The sequence below is a fragment of the Notamacropus eugenii genome, chromosome 1 (assembly GCF_028372415.1).
Source record: "Notamacropus eugenii isolate mMacEug1 chromosome 1, mMacEug1.pri_v2, whole genome shotgun sequence".
Lineage (NCBI taxonomy): Eukaryota > Metazoa > Chordata > Mammalia > Diprotodontia > Macropodidae > Notamacropus > Notamacropus eugenii.
The window spans coordinates 324,591,912-324,613,582 of record NC_092872.1 but is presented as its reverse complement, the minus strand read 5'-3'; the positions used below and the strand labels follow the sequence as shown (position 1 = coordinate 324,613,582).

The following is a 21,671-nucleotide window of genomic DNA, read 5'->3' as shown; positions in this document are numbered from 1 at the left end:
TAACTTAGAAGTTCTCCAGAAAAGGTCTTACATGGGTAAAACGGGAGCACAACCCAGTGTAGAAAGCATTCAGGCAAGCCAGCACGAAGCCCTAACCCTAGCACAGATCAGCAACTGAGGCCTCACAGTTCTCTCTTGGAAAACCAACAGCACAGCATATAGCAGGGAAGCCTCCAACCCCAACACTGCAAGTCAGGCCTGCAGTAGCCCCAGGTAGCCTTAGGTAGCCTACTAAACTAGGCTAGGGGATCCCAGCAACAGCTGCAAACCAACAGCCTTAGAGACCTCAATACAAACAGCTAGTGACCACACCTACCCCCCACTGTGCCCCCCACCAAGAAGCTTGAGACAGTGACCCCTGTATCCCAAGAGCAGAACTCAATCTTAAAAGTCACAAAATAGGCTGAAAAAAGAGCAAAACAAAACAAAGTCCAGACTACAAAAAACTACTCAATTGTACACAGGATGGATCTACACAAAAACTGACCACGTGTTAGAGCATACAAACCTCACAATCAAATGCAGAAAAGCTGAAACATTATATGCATCCTTTTCAGATCATGATGCAACAAAAATTACATTTAATAAACAGCCATGAAAAGACAGATTAATCCCTAGGACAAGATAGATAAACAAGTGAATTCTGCCAAACATTTAAAAAACAATCCCAATAATATATAAATTATTTGGTAAAATAGGCAAAGATGGCATCCTACCAAATTCCTTTTATGACACAAATATGGTGATGATACTTAAACAAGAAGGAGCCGAAACAGTGAAAGAAAAGTAAAGACCAATTTACCTAATGAAGGTTGATGCAAAAAATTTAAATACTAGTAAAGAGATTACAGCAATATATCATCAGGATCATACGCTATCACCAGGTGAGATTTATATCAGGAATGCACAGCTTTTCATTTAGGAAAACTATCAGCATAACAAATCATACCAATAACAAAACCAACAGAAATCATATGATTATCTCAATTGATACACATAAAGCTTATGACAAAATACAGCATCCATTCCTATGAAAAACAAAAGAGAACATGAAAAGAAATGGAGCTATGCTTTAGTATCTATCTTAAACCATCAGCAAGTGTTATCCGTAATGGGGATAAGCTAGAAGCCTTCCCAATAAGATCATTTGTTTCATGAAACAAGAGTGTCCATTATCACCACAACTATTCAATATTATACTAGAAATGTTAATTATGGCAATAAGAGAAGAAAAGTAGCTAGAAGGAATTAGAATAGACAATGAGGAAACAAAACTGTCACTCTTCTTTGCAGATAAAATAAGGTATACTTAGAGAATCCTAAAGGATAAATTAAAAAACAACTTGAAACAATTAACAACTAAAGTTGCAGGATATAAAATAAACCCACATAAATTAACAGGATTCCTACTATTACCAACAATGTCCAGTAGGAAGAGAGAAATTCCACTGGAAATAAATGTAAAATACTAGGGTGTCTACCTGCCAAGACAAACTCAGGAACCATGTGAACACAATTATAAAACTTTTCCTACAAGGTCAGGTTTAAACATTTGGAAAAGTATTAATTGCACATGGGTAAGCCAAGTCAATAAAATAAAAAAGACAATTCTACTTAAATTAACTTACTTACTCAGGGCCATACCAAACTACCAATGACTTAATTTACATAGCTAGAAAAAAATAACAATTCAACTGGATGAACAAAAGGTCAAGAATATCAAGGGAATCAGCGAGGAAAAAATGTGAAGGAAGATTACCGAGCAGTACCAGATCTCAAAGTGCATTATAATAAAACTGTAATCATTCAAGCAATCTGGAACTGCCTAAGAAATAGAGTGGTGGATCAATGAAATAGATTAGGTACACAATACATAGCAATAAATGACCACAGAAATCTAGTGTTTCATAAATACAAAGATTTAAACTTTTTGGACAAGAACTCACTATAACAAAAATTGCTGGGAAAACTGGAAAGTAGTTTGTCAGAAATTAGTTACAGACCAACATCTCCCATTGTAGGCCAAGATAAGATCAAAACAGCTACATGATTTAGATCTAAAGAATGATTAAGTAATTAGGGGGAGCACAGAAAATTTTATCCGTCAGATCTATGGAGAAGGGAAGAATCTGTGACTGAACAAGAGATAAGAGAACATTATAGGATGAAAAATGGATAATTTTGATTATATTAAATTTAAAAGGTTTTGCACAAACAAAACCGTTGCAGCCAAGGTTAGATGGAAAACAGAAAGCTGGGAAACAATTTTTATAGGAAGTGTCTCTCATGAAATCCTCATTTCTCAAATATATAGAGAACTGAATCAAACTTATAAGAATACAAATCACTTTCCAATAGATATATGGTCAAAGGATATGAACAAGCATTTTTCAGATGAAGAAATCAATACAGTCACATAAAAAATGTGCTAAATGACTACTGACTATAGGAATGCAAAACAACTCTCAGGTACCACATCACACCTATCAGTTTGGCTAACATGACCAAATAGGAGAATGATAAATGCTGGAGAATGTGTGGGAAAATTGGAACACTAATGCTGTGAACTGATCCAACCATTTTGGAGAACAATTTGGAACTATGACCAAAGTGCTATAAAAAAATGTGCATATCCTTTGACCCTTCTAGGGCTGTATCCAAAAGAGAGCATACAAATGGGAAAAGAACTCACAAGTACAAAAGTATTGATAGCATCTTTTTGTGGTGGCCAAGAACTGGAATCAATTGGGAAATGGCTGAAAAGATGGTGGTATATGAATGAAATGGAACACTACTGTGCTATAAGAAATGATGAGCAGGTAGACTTCAGAAAAACCTGGAGGGACTTGTGTGAACTGATGATGAGGCAGGGGAGCAGAGCCAGAATAACATTATGCATAGCTGCAGTTGTGCAACGAATGACTGATGGACTCAGCTCTTCTCAGCAACACAGGGTTCAAGGACAACTCCAGGGGACTCATGATGGAGAATGCTGTCCACATCCAGAGAAAGAATTATAGAGTCTAAATGCAAATCAAAAGTATCTTTTCTTTTTGTTTTGTTTCTTCTTTCTCATGGTTCATTCCATTGGTCATAGTTCTTCTTTGCAACTTAACTAATGTGAAAATATATTTAGCGTGAACGTATATGCATATCTATATTGGATTGCATGACATCTTGAAGAGGGGGGGAAATTTGGAACTCATAAGCTTGTGGAACTTAATATTATAAACTAAAAACAAATTACCTTTTTAAAAATGAAGTGGTGAACATGCAGATTTAAGAAAAACCTAGAAAGACTTACATGAAGTGAAAGTGAATAGATCCAGAAGAACACTGTACATAGTAGTACCAATGGTGTGCAATGGTCAACTATTGATAACTTAGCTCTTCTCAGCAATAAAATGATCCAAGACAATTCCAAAGGAGTCATGATGGAAAATGCTATCCACATTATTCAAAGAAAGAAGTGATGCAATCTGAATGAAGATTGACGCATACGATCTTTACTTTATCTTTTTCCATGGTTTTTTCCTTCTGGTCTGTTTTTTCTGTCACAACATGGTTGACATGGAAATATTTTACATGACTGAATATATATAACCTATTTAAAATTCTTACCTTTTTTAGGGAAGGAATAGAAGAGGAGGGAGAAAATTTGGAACAAAACTTACTTTAAATGAATGTCAACAATTGTTTTTACATGTAATTGGAAAAAATAAAATACTATTTAAAAACAAGACAAACAAACAAAAAAAAACCTTGTAGTCCAGGTGTTCTTGACACAGACTCCTTAATTTGATTTCTTGCTGGAAACTTTCAATACCGTATTTCAATATGACTGACTTCCTTTATAATCTTATGTATTTTATTTTAGGCATTTAAAAATATAATTCCAAGAAGGCATTCATAGACTTCACCAGACTGCCATAAAAGAATGAAGAACTCATGCTTTAAGCCACAAATAATATTGAGTAATCATGTGAGAAAGTTTCAGGTGACAGGCATACAAGGAGCTTTGCAAGGCTCTAAAATTCATTGTCCTCTGAAACCAAAGCTAATGAGAATAAAAATAAATAAATAAACGAAATGAAATGAATAAATAAATAAAAGGGGGATTATCCAGCTGCAGAAGTAACCTATGCTAACTAACAGTTTATATACATGAGGGGCTAATTCGATAACATTTATTAAGCTCCAACCATACATACAGCCTATGCTACAATTTGACTATGTCAAATGCAGCAAAAGAAAAAAAAAATCTTGACCTTGTGAACTTTGGAGAAAATGTCTTCCACAAATTCATTAATGGCCTAACTAGAATATCTCCCAAAACTCCCTCTGGGAGACACCAATCTACATGAAACTTTAAAAGAAGTGAGCCATAAGGTACTTAGGTAACAATATAGTCTGTGACTATCTATGTTAGGATCTTATCCTCCTAATGAACTATAAGTTCCATGACTTTATCATATCTATCTATACACAGAGAGGAGATACACACATGTATAGATATAGATCTGTTGTTGCTCAGTCATTTCAGACATGTCCAATTCTTTGTGACTCCAGCTTTGCCATTTCCTTCTTGAGTTCATTTTCAATATGAAGAAAGTGAGGCAAACAGTGCTAAGAGACTTGCTCAGGGTTACACAGCTCATTAAGTGTCTGTCGTCAGATTTGAACTCAGGAAGATAAGTTTTCCTGATTCCAGGTCACCGCACCTCGCTGCCATCTCTCTTCTCTTCTCTATATGTATATGTATGTGTATCTATGTGTGCATACATACATAGTAGAGCAAACAAGGCAGATTACAGGCAATCCAGGTAAACTCTGTCAACATTCCCCTATGATACTCCCTTTGCAGTTTCCCACTGGAAATGTAATAGTGAAGATGGCTCCTTCTGCTTACAAGCACCTAGTTTTGAATCTAATAACTGGGGAAATAGGGAACCCTCTTTTGGAGGTGTTGGACAAGATTCCACAGTTAAGTGACTTAGGGGACTGGGGAAAAGATAAATTTCCTGGAAAGAGAAAAGTAAATAGCCAGCAGATTCAAAGTCAGAATAGACTGACAAGAAAAGAATTGTTTAGATAGAAGATTTTGGAAGAATAGATGATATCCAAGTAATGTATACAGAATGCGCTAAGAAAAGGGGCTTGATACTAGATGGAATAGAGAAGAAATGCCCCTACAGATCCTCCTGAAACACTGTATCCAAGCTTATCACACCTTCAGGGAGAACAGGAAATTGGCTGAGCCCCAACTTAGATGAAAGAAATACATAGATGGGATTATAGAACTCCACTGGAAAAATGATTCAAATACTGTAACCAGGACATTAATAGACACTGGGGCAGAGGTCTCCTTTATATATCAAAACCCTATCACCATCACAGGACTGGGAGGGGCTGAAATCAGCCAGACAAGTCAAACTAACGATGAAAATTAGACAATTATCTAAGAAAGAATATACTATGGTAATTGTACCCATTCCTGAATACACCATTGGAATAGATATAGAGAGGTATGACTCTAAATTTACTTGAGGAGAAATACCAATGTGCAGTAAGGAAGACAGGAATTAATACAATTTTAGTGGGTAAATGGACCCAATCACTTTACCTGAACCTTCTGAAGTGATTACCTTAAAATAGTATCGTGTGCCAGGTGAATAAGATGAAATTACCAATACTATAAAGGAATACGTTGAGGCAGGAATGTTAGTTCCCACAATTACCAGATGTAATAATCTTGTCTGGCCAGTATGAAAGTCAGATGGCACAGGGAAGATGACAGTGGATTATAGACAACTGAATAAGGTGATTCCTCCCTTGTGTGCTGCTGTTCCAGATATGGTTACCTTAATAGAAATGATCAAAAAATATGATGGGACTTGGAACAGTTATTGATTTAGCCAATGCTTTCTTTACTATCCCAATAGATGCAAAACAATGGGACCAATTTGCTTTCACTTGGCAGCACAAAAATATACTTTTACATGCTTCTCACAAGGATATCTACATAGTCCCACTATTTGTCATAGGATTGTGTCTGGCCATTTGGATGAATTGGAGCTACCTGGTATACAGCTTACCTATTATATAGATGATAGTATGATACGAGGAAAAAATGTAAAAGAAGTGGAGAAGAGTATGATGCCTTTAATTGAGCATATGAAATGCAAACGGTGGGAAATTAACTCTGCAAAGATTCAAGAGCCAGCTCAAATCATAAAATTTTGGAGTATACAATGGATTAAGGGGCTGCAAGAGATTCTCCCACAAGCCCAACAAAATATTCAGGATTTTCCTATCCCCACCAATAAGAAAGAGGCCCCAAAGTTTATAGGATTATTTGGATATTGGCAAACATCACGTATTGCATCTAGGACAAATTTTGAAACCCTTATATAAAATTACCAGGAAAAAAATAAGAATCTGACTGGGGACTTGAGCAGAGTAAAGCTTTTAAAGAGTCAAAGTTCACTATACAATTGTCTCCAGTTTTATGGCATATGCAAAGTGGCCTGGTAGAATTACAAGTCACTGTACAGGATGAATATGCAAACTGGAGTTGACTGCAAAAACAAAACAGAAATGTACCCTTAGGATTTTGGTCTAGGAACTCTCTTCATCTGGAATTCAATATACCCCCTTTGAAAAGCAGTTGTTAGCTACATATTAGGCTTTGGTAGAGACTGAACAACTGACTTTTGGCCATGAGGTAATAAGGCCTAGAATCCCGATTATGACTTGGACAATGAGCACCCCAGCTTCTCATAGAATTGGACATGCGCAAGAGGCTAGCATAATTAAAGGAAAATAGTATATTCAAAATAGATCTAAGGCAAGCAAAAGCAGAGTTTCTGCTTTACATGAATCTATAGCAAATACAGATATGGAGGGAAATGATACACCCCCTGAGCCAAAACAACAGTTAATATGGTCCACGGTAAAACAGAATGAGGGATACAATGGATTAACTGAAGAACCAAAGAAATATGCACGGTTTACTGATGGGACAGCAAAATATTTGGGCCACAAAAGACACTGGAAAGCAGTGGCCTTAACCCATGTACTAGGCAGACATTGGAAGGTACTGGGATAGGTGGAAGTAGTCAATATGCTGAATTTATGGCAGTACATCAAACTATCAAAACGTTCAGGGGCAGCAGCTAATGGGTTAGCTACAGGGATGCCCAGGTGGAAAAATAGAAATTGGAAAAATTATGGCAAACAAGTCTGGGGCAAAGAATTATAGGAAGATATATGGGACATGTCCTTGGTACTAATCTGTCAGTTTTTCATGTAGATGCTCATGTGGCCCCCACTATACCATTAATGAAAAGAAATGCTAGGGAAAGTGCCCTAGTCATACTACATCTTAAATTGTATTATATAGCAGCAACTATCAAAACTACTTGGTACTGGCTAAGAAATAGAGGGTTGGATCAGTGGAATAGTTTAGGTACACAAGACACAGTAGTAGTAGTCTACTGTTTGATAACCCAAGGACCCCAGCTTGTGGGATAAGAACTCACTGTTTGACAAAAACTGCTGGGAAAACTGGAAAATAGTATGGTAGAAACTGGACACAGACCAACACCTGACACCATACACCAGAATAAAAATACAAATGGGTACACAATCTGGATATAAAGTCTGATAGCATAAACAAAATAGGAGAGCAAGGAATAGTTTATTTGTCAGATTTATGGAGAATGGAGGAATTTATGATCAAACAAGAGGATAGAGAACATTATGAAATGCACAATGGATACCTCAATTACATTACATTGAAAAGTTTTTTGCATAAATGAAGCTAACGCAACCAAGATTAGGAAGGAAGCAGAAAACTGGGAAAGAATTTTTACAACTAGTATCTGTAATAAAGGCCTCATTTTAAAATATATAGAGAACTGAGTCAAATTTACAAGAATACAAGTCATTCCCCAATTGATAATTGGTCAAAGGATATGAACAGGCAGTTTTCAGAGAAAGAAATCAAAACTATCTATAGTCATATGAAAAAATGCTCTAAATCACTCACTATTGATTAGAGAGATGCAACTCTGAGGTACCACATCACACCTATCAGATTGGTTAACATGACAAAACAGGAAGATGATATATGTTGGAGAAGATGTGGGAGAGCTGGAACATTAATTCATTGTTGGTGGAGCTATGCACTGATCCAAACATTCTGGAGAGCAATTTCATACTATGCCCAAAGGGCTATAAAAATGTGCATACTCTTTGACTCAGCAATATCACTTCTAAGGCTGTATCCCAAAGAGATCATAAAAATGGGAAAAGGTCCCACATGTACAAAAATATTCATAGCAGCTCTTTTTTTGTGGTGGCCAAGAACTGGAAATCAAGGGAATGCCCATCATTTGGGGAATGGCTGAACAAGTTGTGGTATATGAATGCAATGGAATACTTACTATATTGTGCTATAAGAAATGACAAACAGGTGAACTTCAGAAAAATTTGGAAAGACTTCTATGAATTGATGCTGAGTGAAGTGAGCAGAACCAGAAGAACACTATATACAGTAATATCCACAGTGTGTGACGACTGTTTTTGATACACTTAACCCTTCACAGCAATGCAAGGACCTAAAACATTTCCAAAGGACTCAGGATGCAAAATGCCATCCACAGCCAGAGAAAGAACTATGGAATCGGAATGCAAAATGAAGCACACTATTTTTCTCTTGTGTTATGTTTTGGTTTTTCTCATGGTTTCTTGCATTCATCTTAATTCTTTCATGCAACATGACTGATGTGAAAATGTGTTTAATAGGAATGTTTGTGTAGAGCCCATAAAAGACTGCATGCTGTCTTGGGGAGAGAGGAGGAGAAAATTTGTAACTTATGGAAATGACTGTTGAGAAAACTGAAAACGATTAATTTTGGGGGAAAAAAGGTTAAAAAGAAAGAACTGGCCAAATGGGGGGAAAAGATACAAAATGTCACCAAAGAAAATAATTCCTTAAAAACTGAGGTGGGCAAGTGGAAACTAACGAGAAATCCAGAAACAAAACAAAAGAAAAAAAACAGAAGAAAAAGTGAAATATCTCATTGGAAAAGCAACCAACTTTAAAAACAGATCAAGGAGAGATAATTTAATTACTGGGCTACTTGAAAGCAATGATGAAAGAGCCTAGATATCATATATAAAGAAATTATTGAGGAAAACTGTTCTGACATCTTACATCCAGAAGATAAAATAGAAATTGAAAGAATTCACTGATCTCACCTCCTGAGAGCTCTGAATGAAAGCTCCAAGGAATATTAAGAGCCATAATCCAGAACTCCCAAGTCAAGAGGAAAATACAGTAAGCAGCCAGAAAGAAACAATTCAGATACTGTAGAGACACAGTTAGGATCAGGTAAGTCTTAGCAGCTTCCAGGTTAAAAGTGAGAGGGGCTTAGAATACAATTTTCTGGAAGGAAAAGGAGCTAGCATTGCAACCAAGAACAATTTACACATATAAGTGAGTATACTATTTCAAGAGTGTGGGATAGGAGGTATGGATGTTTAATTAAATAAAGGACTGGCAAGGATTTCAGATGAAAAGTCCAGAGCTGAACAGATAATTTGACATTCAAACACAAGACTCAAAAGAGGCATAAAAAGATAACTATGTGTATTCATAAGGGTCTCAATAAAGTCAAACTGTTTATATTCCTATAAGAAGATGATACATGTAATTCCTAAGAACATTATCATTATTAGGGCAGCAAAGAAAAGTTTATGTAGACAGATGGTATGAATGCTAGCTGATTACATTGGAATGATCTTCCCTAAAAATGAAGGGATAAGAAAGAGTGATGCCCTGGGAGAATGGGGATGGGAAAAGTACAATCAGGAAAATTTCTTCACATAAAAGAGATATTCCAGGAAGAGTTTTTATAGTGTAAAGGAAAATGGGAGGGGGAGAAGGAGAAGTAGGGGGGAAAGATGGAGGGCAATGCTTCAACCTCAATCACTGGAATTGGTTCAAATGCACACACACACACACACACACACACACACACACACACACACACACACACACACACACACACACACACACACACACACACACTTGTATACTGAAATGTTATTCACCCAAAAAGGAAATAAGAGAAAGAGGGAAGGTGGGGGTGGGGAAGGTTATAACAAAAGGAAGGACATATTAAATCACTATTTATCAGAGAAATGCAAATTAAAATAACTCTGAGGTACCACCTCATACCTATCAGAAATGACAAATACTGGAGGGGATAACAGGTACACTTATGAACGAGGCCCAAAAAGCTATAAAACTGTGCATTCTCTTTGACCCAGGTCTACATTCCAAAAAGATCAAGGAAAAGAAAAGGGACTTATGTGCACAAAAACATTTATAGCAGCTCTTTTTTTTTTTATAGTAGCAATGAATTGGAAATTAAGGAGTTACTCATCAACTGAGTAATGTCTGAACAAGTTGTGGCATATGATCATGAGAGAGTACTACTGTGCTGTGGAAAATGACAAGGGGGATGGTTTCAGAAAAATAGAGCAGAACCTACATGAATCTGAAGTGAGAAGAACTGGGAGATCATTGTGCATGGTAATAGCAATGTTGCAACGATAATCAACTATGAAAGACTTGGCTACTCTGATCAATAGAATAGGCCAAGACAATTCCAAAGGACTCATAATGAAAAAAAAAAAAAAGGCTATCCACCTCCAGAACTGATAAATTCTGAGTGCAAACTGAAGTATAATTTTCTCACTATTTTTGTTTTAAAAATATATATATCTATAGATTTAGATATAGAGAGTTCATATATAAATGTTTTGCAGGATTTCACACCATATTGCCTGCCCTCTCAGTGCATAGGGGAGGGTAGGGGAAGGGAGGAGAGAATTTTAAATTCAAAATTTTAAAGGAAAAGAATGCTAAAAATAAAAGTTTATTTTTTTATATATTAAAAATTATTCATCACCTCTAAAAAAAATCTTAAATTACATTCTCCTACTTAAGCCACAAAAGGTCATTAAATAAGAATATAAGTGCCAAATGTTAGCAAGCTATAATACTATTGAGAAAAGAATAACCCTTTTCTTTCACTCTTTGTAGGAACTATTATTGCTGCTAAGTGCATAAAGTAATTTTACCAGTGAAATCCGTAATAATGATGCAATTTCTGGTGAAAAGATTCCCCTGGGTAATCAATAAAGAGAATCTGGAAAAGGAACTAAATCTTGTAACCTGAGCCAGGATAAAATTAGTTACTGAGGCTTTTAAGTTTAGAACATAACAATCATCTCTGCTCTTCAAATAAGGAGAAAAATGGTAACATTACTTAAAACAAAAATGCAGGGTGACAGGACTTAGAGCTAGAAAGGACCTTAAGAGATCATTTCCTCTAGCCTTTGCATTTTACAGATGAATCCATAAAGATTGAAAGTCTTTCCCTGGGTCACATAGGTAATTAACTGGCAAAACTAGGATTAGAAACACAGGTTCCCTTAATTCCAAATCCAATAATCTTTTGCCATATTATTCTACACATTATTTTGGGGTGGTTAAAGCATAACTGCTGAAATAAAGCCCATAAACTATTCTTAAGCTGTTCAGCCAATAAAGATCTATCTAATGCAGTGCTGTCAGAACTCAAGTAGAAAAGGGGCTATAATGTTAATGGGATGTAAGATCATCCCTGCCCATCAATAGTCCTCACATGGAGCCCATTAAGGGAAGCATACTGGGGGGAAGTTTGCCTGTGGGAAGGCTCACACCTTTTGTGAATTTCTAATGAGGCACTGAGTCACAGGTTGTAATGCCCTCTGGCTCTGAGAAGAGTATATATATTCTGAGGTGAGGTTTTTGCTTTGGGGGTTCACTTTTGAGAAGGACCTTGTGATTCTCTGGTGGAGCGTCTGAATAGCCATATGTTCAGACCCCCCTCCCCTCCACCCCTGAGACTGCTCAAATGTAAAAGCTCTCTTGATCCAAGGATGTATGTAAAGTATATGGCAATAGTGCTTTAATTCAGGCAGTAGAGCCCTGTCTGTTGGTCTTTATTTCTCTGCTTATATATTCTCTGAAGTTCAGGGTGCTGACTTTTCCCCTGAACTAGTGAATGTAATTTAAAAAATATTGTTGACCCCTTAAACAGCTATCTTTCCTAGTAAGGTAGATCTAAGAACCTGTGCTAGCAGCCATCCTGGGTATGCCAGGGTGCTTGCTGCTACAGACACAGACACAGACACAGACACAGACACACACACACACACACACACACACACACACACACACACACACACACAATCCCTGCAGGTTGGTTGCATATTAACTTAGAAAACTATATATTAGTATTTTTTATGTTCGATAGTACGTTTACTTAATCTGTTACATTTTTCCAATTATATTTTAATCTAGTTCAGGCCATTATAGCCCTGTATTTGAAACTAAGGTAGAGGAGTGATGTTGAGATATATATGCATATATGTATGTGGCAGAGGAATGACACAACCTCAGCAGCCATAATCTCAGGAAATCCCTCCATTTGGGGGCTTTTAAAAAACAGGAATGAAATATAGTTAATCCAATAAGAAATACAAATCTGAAACAGGAAAAGGCAGCAAGTGTAATGGTAATTTAAATGGGAAGATCTTTCCCATCCATTAATAGGCCCACGTGACTTGCTGCCTGGGTCACAAGGAAGTCTGAGTCATGTGGAGCCTGTGGTGGGAGTAGTTTGCTGAATGGGTGGAGCAGGAAGGGACAGAGCAGGAGGTGAGTCAGAGCAGTCACAGCTAGGAAAGAGAGAGCAGGTAGTAACAGGCATGAGTAGGAGAACTTGTTTGTGATTTGTTTAAAGGAGCTGGTTTGTAGGAAGTGTAACAGAAGGAAGGCTTGCAGATGGTAAAAACACAATTTTTATTTTTCAGAATATTTATAAAGAATTACTACCATAGACAACTGTAGGAGAATCTGTATCAGAACCAGCATTTATCAGCCTTATTATTCACTCCCCTAGACTGTCCCAACTACCCAAAATAAAACCTCAAAAAGGCTAAGTATTAATTTATGATATACTAACATAACTGAAACACTACAACTATCAGAAGAGAAATTTCAACATTTTCATCCTTCAGTCTTTAAAAGAAACCAATATCCAATATGAAAAAGGGAAACTTTTTTCAGAAAAAGTTGAGAAATTGTCACTTCCACATACATACTAACCAAATGTGATCCAATCAGAAGTATTCTTTTGTCAGGCTAAATTATGAAGAAACTTACGTGCGTGTGTGTGTGTGCATGTGTGTGTGTGCACGCACGCACACTATAAGAAATATCTTTTGCCACTGTCTCAGTTAATTCATAAAAACATCCCCTTAATTCATATGATGCATTCTCCAGATTACTCCAATTTCTGTAAAATCCTTTTGGTCCTAATTCAGTATCTTCTGGGAGAAGCCAAGAAAAATTCAAATGACTTCAAATTAAATTTATATACTTTTATTCCCTTCAAGAGAAGTTAAAATTTTTCTAGGTGACGCTGAAACATAATAGGCCAATGCAGATCCTCAGAAAGAAACAAAATACTCTGGGAAAACAGGGGAGTAGTGAAAAAACAACACTCTCCCCAGGCTTCTCAAAACTAGGAAAGGTATAGATCTGTTGAGGAAATTCTAGGTCAAAGAGATGCTCATTGAAATCCAAGAACAGAAAAAATGGCTGACAATAAGAATGTCTTGTAATGTGTCTCTTAATGAAAATAATTTAGTGCTATTCTTTTTTTAAAACAATCGAAAAATTATTACTCCATGTTTTGCAAGTTGGTTCCACATACTCTTTTCCAATGCAGGTTAGCATGTACACCTTTCTGCTCAATCCCGAATCCTATAATTCAAAATACTCTAAGAATACTAAATTAGGAACAGCAGAAAGCAACTATCTCCCTATTATGTCCTGTACAAAATAAAATGCTTTGTTTGGAATTTAAAGCCCATGACAACCAGGTTCCTTTCTACCTTTCTAGTCTTCTCACACTTTACTCTCCATTTCTAGGTGCTTTGCCATTGGCCAACATTTACATGTCTTTTGAACACACTATTCCTCCCAAGTGAGAACTTTTCAAATACCTGGAATGCTGCCTTTTCCCAACTCTACCTCTTGAATTCCTGGTTTCCTTTAAAACGCAGTCCAAGTTCCACCTTCTATAGAAGACCTTTCCCAGTACCCTACACAGTAGTGCCTTCCCTCTGAAATTACCATTTCCTCTGTATATCTCTTGAATGTTTATAGTTAGTTGTTTGCGTATCTTTCCCATTAAAAGAAAGAGTTCCTCAAAGGTAGAGACTGTGTTATTATTATTACCTTTCTTTGTATTCCCTTAATACAGCACAGATGGTTGACGCACTAAAGCAGATTTACAGGACAAATTTGTTTCTAAATCTTAAGATGTCCTTGACTGTATTAAAGTTTAAGAAAATGAAACTGCTTTGCAATTCAAGGTACCTAACCTAAGTCACTAATATAGTAAAGTATCTTTTACGCTTTCATAGAGAGGTATATATACTTTCTAGCTGGCTATATTTTTTGCTATTATAATTAAGAATAAATAATTGGTAATCATTCAGTAATTAGACAATTACAGATTTAAACTGTATGATAAAAGGACAATGAACAATTGGATTTTTCAAAATCTGACATTCACACTACATCAACTACTAAAACAGAAAGTACTTTTGTCATAATTGCCAGTATTTTAAAAAGTACTAAAATTTCTGCCAAATGAGAAAAGAGTATTTTTTTTCTATGCTCATTTCTCTTCCTATCCAGAAAGTATTTTACCACTCTAATTACCTTAATTTTAATGACTCCATCATGTGGCTCACAATGCTGCTTCAGAAAAAGCTTTAGTCTATCACGAGAAAAGAGATGTTTCCGCCGGCTACATTAGGGGAAAGAGGGAAGAAATTATTAGTACCAAAGAGTTAAATCTAAAACTTTGATATTTTAAGACTCATAACTTTATCTTTTATGATTAAAATTAAAACAAGGAAAATTCTCCCAATGCCATTTTTACAAAGTTTCCTCAAAATGATCCTGGAATATTTAAGTACTATTTGGAATAATAAATTTACTAAGGATACCATGGGAAAAACATATTACTCATAAATACTCACATTTTATAATGTTTAAAGGTTTGTAAAGTGCTTTTCCTAGGCAGCTAGGTAGAGGAATGACCAGAGAGCTAGGCCTAGCGTCAGTATTACGAAAATCTGAGTTCAGCTCCAGCCTCAGATACTTATTAGATGTGTGATACTAGACAAGTCATTTAACCTATTTGCCTCAGCTTCCTTAAGTATGAAATGGAGATAATAAACACCTACCTTGGAGGGTTGTTGTAAGGATCAAATGAGATTTATAAAACACTTAGCAAGCACAATGTAAAAATATTTATTCCCTTTTTCCTTTCCTCATTCTTACAATAACATGGTGATGTGTGCACTGTAGCAATTATCCTAATTTTACAGATGGGGAAACTAATGTTGTAAGATATTAGGTCACAGTCACATAACTCATAAATGTCAGAGGTAAGATCAGAACTCAGGTCTTCTAAGTCCCAAGTCCAGTGTTTTATCTAAATATTTACTAATTCTCTTAAAGAGTCAACACCATATTATTATAATGAAGAGGTATACTTTAGAAGCCTAAAAATATCAATCAAAAGTCTTAATACTATGAAAACAACAACAAAAGTATTCCACAAGCAATGAAACTAAGTAATTTTGGAGGAAAAAGTCACCATGAGACCTCACTTCCTCAGCCGGACTGGGATTCTAATGGGATTGTTCCTGGCTACCTATGCTTCACACTCTAGTCTCCCTGTAGATGGCAAACAATACGTGAAGAAATATGATACTCCAGAGGGCGAAGGATTTAGGATTAAAACCAAGAATGCCCTACCCACCAAAACTGAGTATAATACTTCAGGGGGAAAAAATGGTCACTCAATGAAATGGAGGACTTTCAAGCATTCTTGATGAAAAAACCAGAGATGGATAGAAAATCTGACTTTCAAATGCAAGAATTATGAGAAGCATGAAAAGGTAAACAGGAAAGAGAAATCATAAGGGACTTACTAAAGTTGAACTGTTCACATTCCTAAAAAGAAAGTTAATATTTATAACTCTTAAGACTTTTTTCAGTATTAGGGTAGTTGGAGGGATTATATACATATAGACAGAGGGCACAGGCTGAGTTGAATACGAAGGGAAATCTAAAAAAATAAAGTGGTGAGAGAGGAATATATTGGAAGGAGAAAGGGAGAAATAGAATGGTGTAAATTATCTCTCTCACACAAAAGAGGCAAGAAAAAGCTTTTTCAATGGAGGGGAAGAAGGGGGAGGTGACAAGGAAAGAGTGAACCTTACTCTCATTGGATTTGGTTTAAGGAGGGAATAACATGCACACTTGGCATGAAAATCTATCTTACACTACGGGGAAAGTAGCAGGGAAGGGGATAAATCAGGGATGGGCAGGTGGGGGTAATTAGAAGTAAACACTTTTGAGGGGATACAGGGTTAAACGAAAGAATAGAATAAATGGGGAGCAGGATAGGATGGAGGGAAATATGGTTAGTCTTTTACAACATGACTGTTATAGAATTGTTTTGCATGACTACACATGTATAACATATATCAAATTGCTTGCTTTCTCAGTGGGGATGGGTGAGGAAGGAAGAGAAGTTGGAAGTCAAAGTTTTTAAAAACGAATGTTTAAAATTGTTTTTACATGCAACTGGGAAATAAAACATACAGGCAATGGGGTATAGAAATCTATCTTGCCCTACAAGAAAATAGAGGGGAAGGGAATGAGAGAAGGGAGGGTGTGATAGAAGGGAAAGCAGGTTGGAGAAGAAGTAATCAGAATGCACAATGTCTTGGGGTGGGTGGAGGGAGAGATGGGCAGAAAATTTAAAACTCAAAATCTTGTGGAAGTGAATGTTGAAAACTAAAAGTAAATTAATAATAATAATAATTAAAAAGAATACACAGATGGACACTGGAAGCAGCTCCCCTATGGAGACCCACCTTTCATGAAAATATATTTTAACCATCTCACTCTCTTGTGTCATCTGTTTTTAGCTTGTTTATGGCTAGAACATCAATTACTGAGTTTCTAGAATGAAGCACGTTACAATTTTCACCAGATCTATTTCAGAGAACACTTAAAATCAAACCAGACTGAGAAAACTATAGGCTTCTTGACTTAGGTAGTGGAGATGAGGAAGTCATTAAATTCTAAGTCTTCATTTAGAATCTATACCACTAAGGTAACTGAAACTATGATATAACAGCTTAAAAAAAAAAAAAAAGAAAGAAATACAAAGCACATGGCATAACAAATAATACACCAGAGGATTCTAGTATAAAGTTGTCAACTACTTGAATTTGTTTGACCACTGTAATCAAACATCATGGATTAAAAATTATCATAAGTGATCAATGCTCCTTTTATCCATATGCAGGGAATATAAAAGAGAAATGGAAGAAGCCCTGTGGAGCATTTTAGAAAACAAAGGGGCAATATTTGGGGAAAAAATTATTAGTCTTCCTGAAGTTTTCAGAAATGCTGATTTTTCTATGTAAGCTTTTGCCAGAGTGCTATATTAATAAGAAAGTATAAAGCTTAACCAATATGTACTAGATAATGCTGTCTTTATTATAAACCCAGTGTAAACACTTGACTAAAAAGACATTAAGTAAGAAGGTGCCTCTAAAGGCAAATTTGATTAAATGATTATGTAAAGAGAAGCCATCTAGATGGCTCAATGGAGCTACATCAGGATTTAGTCAAATCCAGCCTCAAACACCAGCCATGTGACTCTGGGGAAGTCACTTAACTTCTATTTGCCTTAATCCATTGGAGAAAGAAATGGCAAATCACTCCATTATTCTTTTTTTGCATTGTGTGAGCTACAGGGTCATGAAGAATTGTACACCACTGAACAGCAAAGGAAGGGAGTTTTAGAACTGTCATTTTAAATAGCATGCAAAAATTTTAAAGATCAAAATACTAATGTAATTCTTTGTAGTGTGTTTAAAAGGACAATTTTATTAAACGCTGCATTTGAGAATAATTTTTTTACCAATTCTTATCCCACAATCCAATTATGATGCTAGATAAAATGTTTAATTGAGAACTGGGACTCATATCCAGACAAAGCAAGTCACAATACATTCAAACAATGTACATATTGTCCTTAATCATTGGTGACAAAACTATCTGTTCCAAAATTGTCGTATAGCGTTGTAGCTAATATTCTTCCATGTTAATAGTAGCTTTTTCTAGTAGTCTTCAGAAAATGTTTTTAATCATACTAATAGTTAAGATTCTTTTAAAAGGTGCTAAATTTTTTTAAAGGACTGATTTTTAAGTAGATGACCAATTCCCTAAGGTCTCTGAGAAAAGTTTCTTTTAAATAATTAGTTCAATTCAAAATATGACAGACTATTTAAATCTTAGTTATAAAAACACTTCAAAGTGTACCTCTATGAGTTTTAAAGATAAAAATGAATTACACAGTTCAAATCTTCACTGAAGTTGAAAAATAAAACTTCATATGGACATATTAATCAATAAACTTTATAGAATCAGCCCAATGACCAAAATTGTAGTATGTTTTATGTATCTTTTCATTTGAAAAGCAAAATTCCAAAAAGTTTTGGGAGTAATAAAAAATAAACATGTAACTGCATGCACACATAACATTAGAATGGAAAGTCAAATAATAAAGTATATATAGCTGAATAAAAAGACAAAACATCCTTGTCCTTCAATGAAAATACATTCTTTTAAGGTTTCTAGAATAGTTATAATTCTTTATTTCAAATTCTATTCCTGTATAAGGGAAACAGTGACTGACTGATTTTTATCAAAGGGCCCTCCTCTTTTACAAATTGGCAACCTCATTTACCCAGGAGTTCCCTCCAAGACAAAGACTGCAACATATCCACTACTTTTTTTTAAAATTTATTTATTTAACTTTTAACATTCATTTTCACAAAATTTTGGATTCCAAATTTTCTCCCCATTTGTCCCCTCCCCCCACCCCAAAACTCTGAGCATTCTAATTGCCCCTATCACCAATCTGCCCTCTCTTCTAACATCCCTCCCTTCCCTTGTCCCCATCTTCTTTTTTGTCCTGTAGGGCAAGATAACTTTCTACACCCCATTACCTGTATTTCTTATTTCCTAGTAGTAAGAACAATATTCGACAGGTGTACCTAAAACTTTGACTTCCAACTTCTCTTCATCCCTCCCTCCCCACCCATTCCCTTTGGGAAGCAAGCAATTCAATATAGGCCATATCTGTGTAGATTTGCAAATGACTTCCATAATAGTCATGTTGTGTAAGACTAACTATATTTCCCTCCATCCTATCCTGCCCCCCATTACTTCTATTCTCTCTTTTGATCCTGTCCCTCCCCAAGAGTGTTGACCTCAAATTGCTCCCTCCTCCCACTGCCCTCCCCTGCATCAACCCCCCCACCCCGCTTATCCCCTTCTCCCCCAGTTTCCTGTATTGTAAGATAGGTTTTCATACCAAAATGACTGTGCCTTTTATTCCTCCCTTTAGTTGAATGTGATGAGAGTAAGCTTCATGTTTTTTCTCTCATCTCCCTACTTTGTCCCTCCTCTGAAAAGTCATTTACTTGCCTCTTTTATGAGAGATAATTTGCCCCATTCCATTTCTCCCTTTCTTCTCCCAATATATTTCTCTCTCACCGCTTAATTTCATTTTTTTAAGATATGATCCCATCCTATTCAGCTCACTCTGTGCTCTCTGTCTCTGTGTGAGTGTGTGTGTGTGTGTGTGTGTGTGTGTGTGTGTGTGTGTGTGTGTGTGTGTGTGTGTAATCCCACCAACTATCCAGATACTGAAAAGTTTCAAGAGTTACAAATTGTCTTTATCCACTACTTTAAATAGGAAAATAGAGGGAATGGAAGATTATTCATGTCTCATTATTCATGTCCTGAGAGGGAGCAGCATAACTGTAGTGAAACACTATAAAAGTCTGATAATTTATCAATGTGCAACATTTGTGGACCTTCCAGCTCTGTTTAAAGGGGTAGGATGAAAGTGTCCTCTCATTTTTTCTTTCCATTTTTGTTATTTTTATAATTTTTCAACATTCACTTCTTCTGCTTTACTTTTTTATTCGATTGTTGTAGTAATTAAGTGGATTATTTTCTTGGCTCTATTTCATTCTCCTTAAGTTCATCAAGATCTTTTCATGCTTTTCTATGTTCATTATATTTATTATCTCTAACAGCACAATAATATTCTATTAACATTCATGTACCATATTTTTCTTTTTAGCAATTCTCCAATTATGTTTCCAATTACTTGCTAGAACAAAAAGTACTTCTACAAATATTCTGGTATATATGGGGGTTTTCTTACTATTGACATCCTCTTTGAGGTATAACTCTATTAATGGAATTTCTGGGTCAAAGTATATGGACATTTTTGTCATTTTATTTGTGTAATTCTAAATTGCTTTCCAAAGAGATTTTTCTGATTCATAGCCCCACCAATAATGCCTATTTTTCCTAGAAGCTATATACTGAGTGCTTACCATCCCACATCCCCTCCAATACTAATTACTCCCAACTTTAGTTATCTTTTCAAATTTGCAGGATATGAATTAAAACTGATTTATACTTTCCTTATTATTAGTAATTTGACGCATAATTTCAAATCAGTTTTCCCTTCTTTTCAAAACTACTGGTTCATGTCTGACTTTTTTTTTTAGTTTTTTTGGTTTTGGAAACAATTGAGGTTAAGTGATTTGCCCAGGGTCACACAGCTAGTATCTAATAATTCTTATCCATTTTGAAAGAGCTTTTGGTTTTGCCTTTAGTTTTATACATACATACATACATACATAGAGAGTTGTATATTATATATTATATATACATACATGCATACATGTGTGTGTGTTTGTGTTGTTTATATATACACGGTAGGAAGGGTGAGAGTATAGAAGTTTGATATCCAAAATACATAAACAATTGGTACAGAATTTAATGAAAAGATGCAGGTATATTTATTGTGCTTGTGCAAAAGCTTTTCAATGTCATATAACCAGAGTTATCTATTCTGTCTTTTGTATTTGCCTCTATCCCCTGTTTGGTTAAGAATATATTTCATACTCAGAACATATGATCTGCTTCTCTTCTTTTTTACATTATGATATTTAAAAAATAAGGTCACCAATCCATGTAGAATGTATTGTTGAATAGGCTGTCAAGTACTGGTCTAGGGTTAATTTGTACCAGACTAATTTTGAATTTTGTTGGTAGTTTTTAATCAAATATAGAGTTCTTCCCTAAGTAATCTGCTTTCCAGTTTGTAAGAAAAATCAGGAGAATATATTTTTATAACAATATTGTAAAGACAACACTGAAAGATTGTAAAGACAACACTGAAAGATTGTAAAGACAACACTGAAAGACTACTTCCTGAGGGCAACTTACTCTACCATTATTTCTGATTCTTTCTCCTCTGGCCTGTTCCATTGAACTGCCTCTAGTTGGAAAGGAGGAAAGTTTAACTTCATTTTTTAAAAATTTTGAATTCAAAATTCTCTGTCCCTCACACTCTTCA

General features: G+C 35.6%; 1 protein-coding gene across 13 annotated transcripts in view; it reads right to left on the bottom strand.

Annotated features, from left to right (window-relative positions):
• BAZ1A (bromodomain adjacent to zinc finger domain 1A) overlaps window positions 1-21,671 on the bottom strand; it is a 249,851-nt gene that overhangs the window by 64,087 nt on the left and 164,093 nt on the right. For all 13 annotated transcript variants that reach the window (XM_072629668.1, XM_072629665.1, XM_072629674.1 and 10 more), the window contains one exon: window positions 14,855-14,942. In XM_072629668.1, coding sequence (XP_072485769.1) covers window positions 14,855-14,942 — 88 coding nt within the window. The remainder of the gene's footprint in view (window positions 1-14,854; window positions 14,943-21,671) is intronic.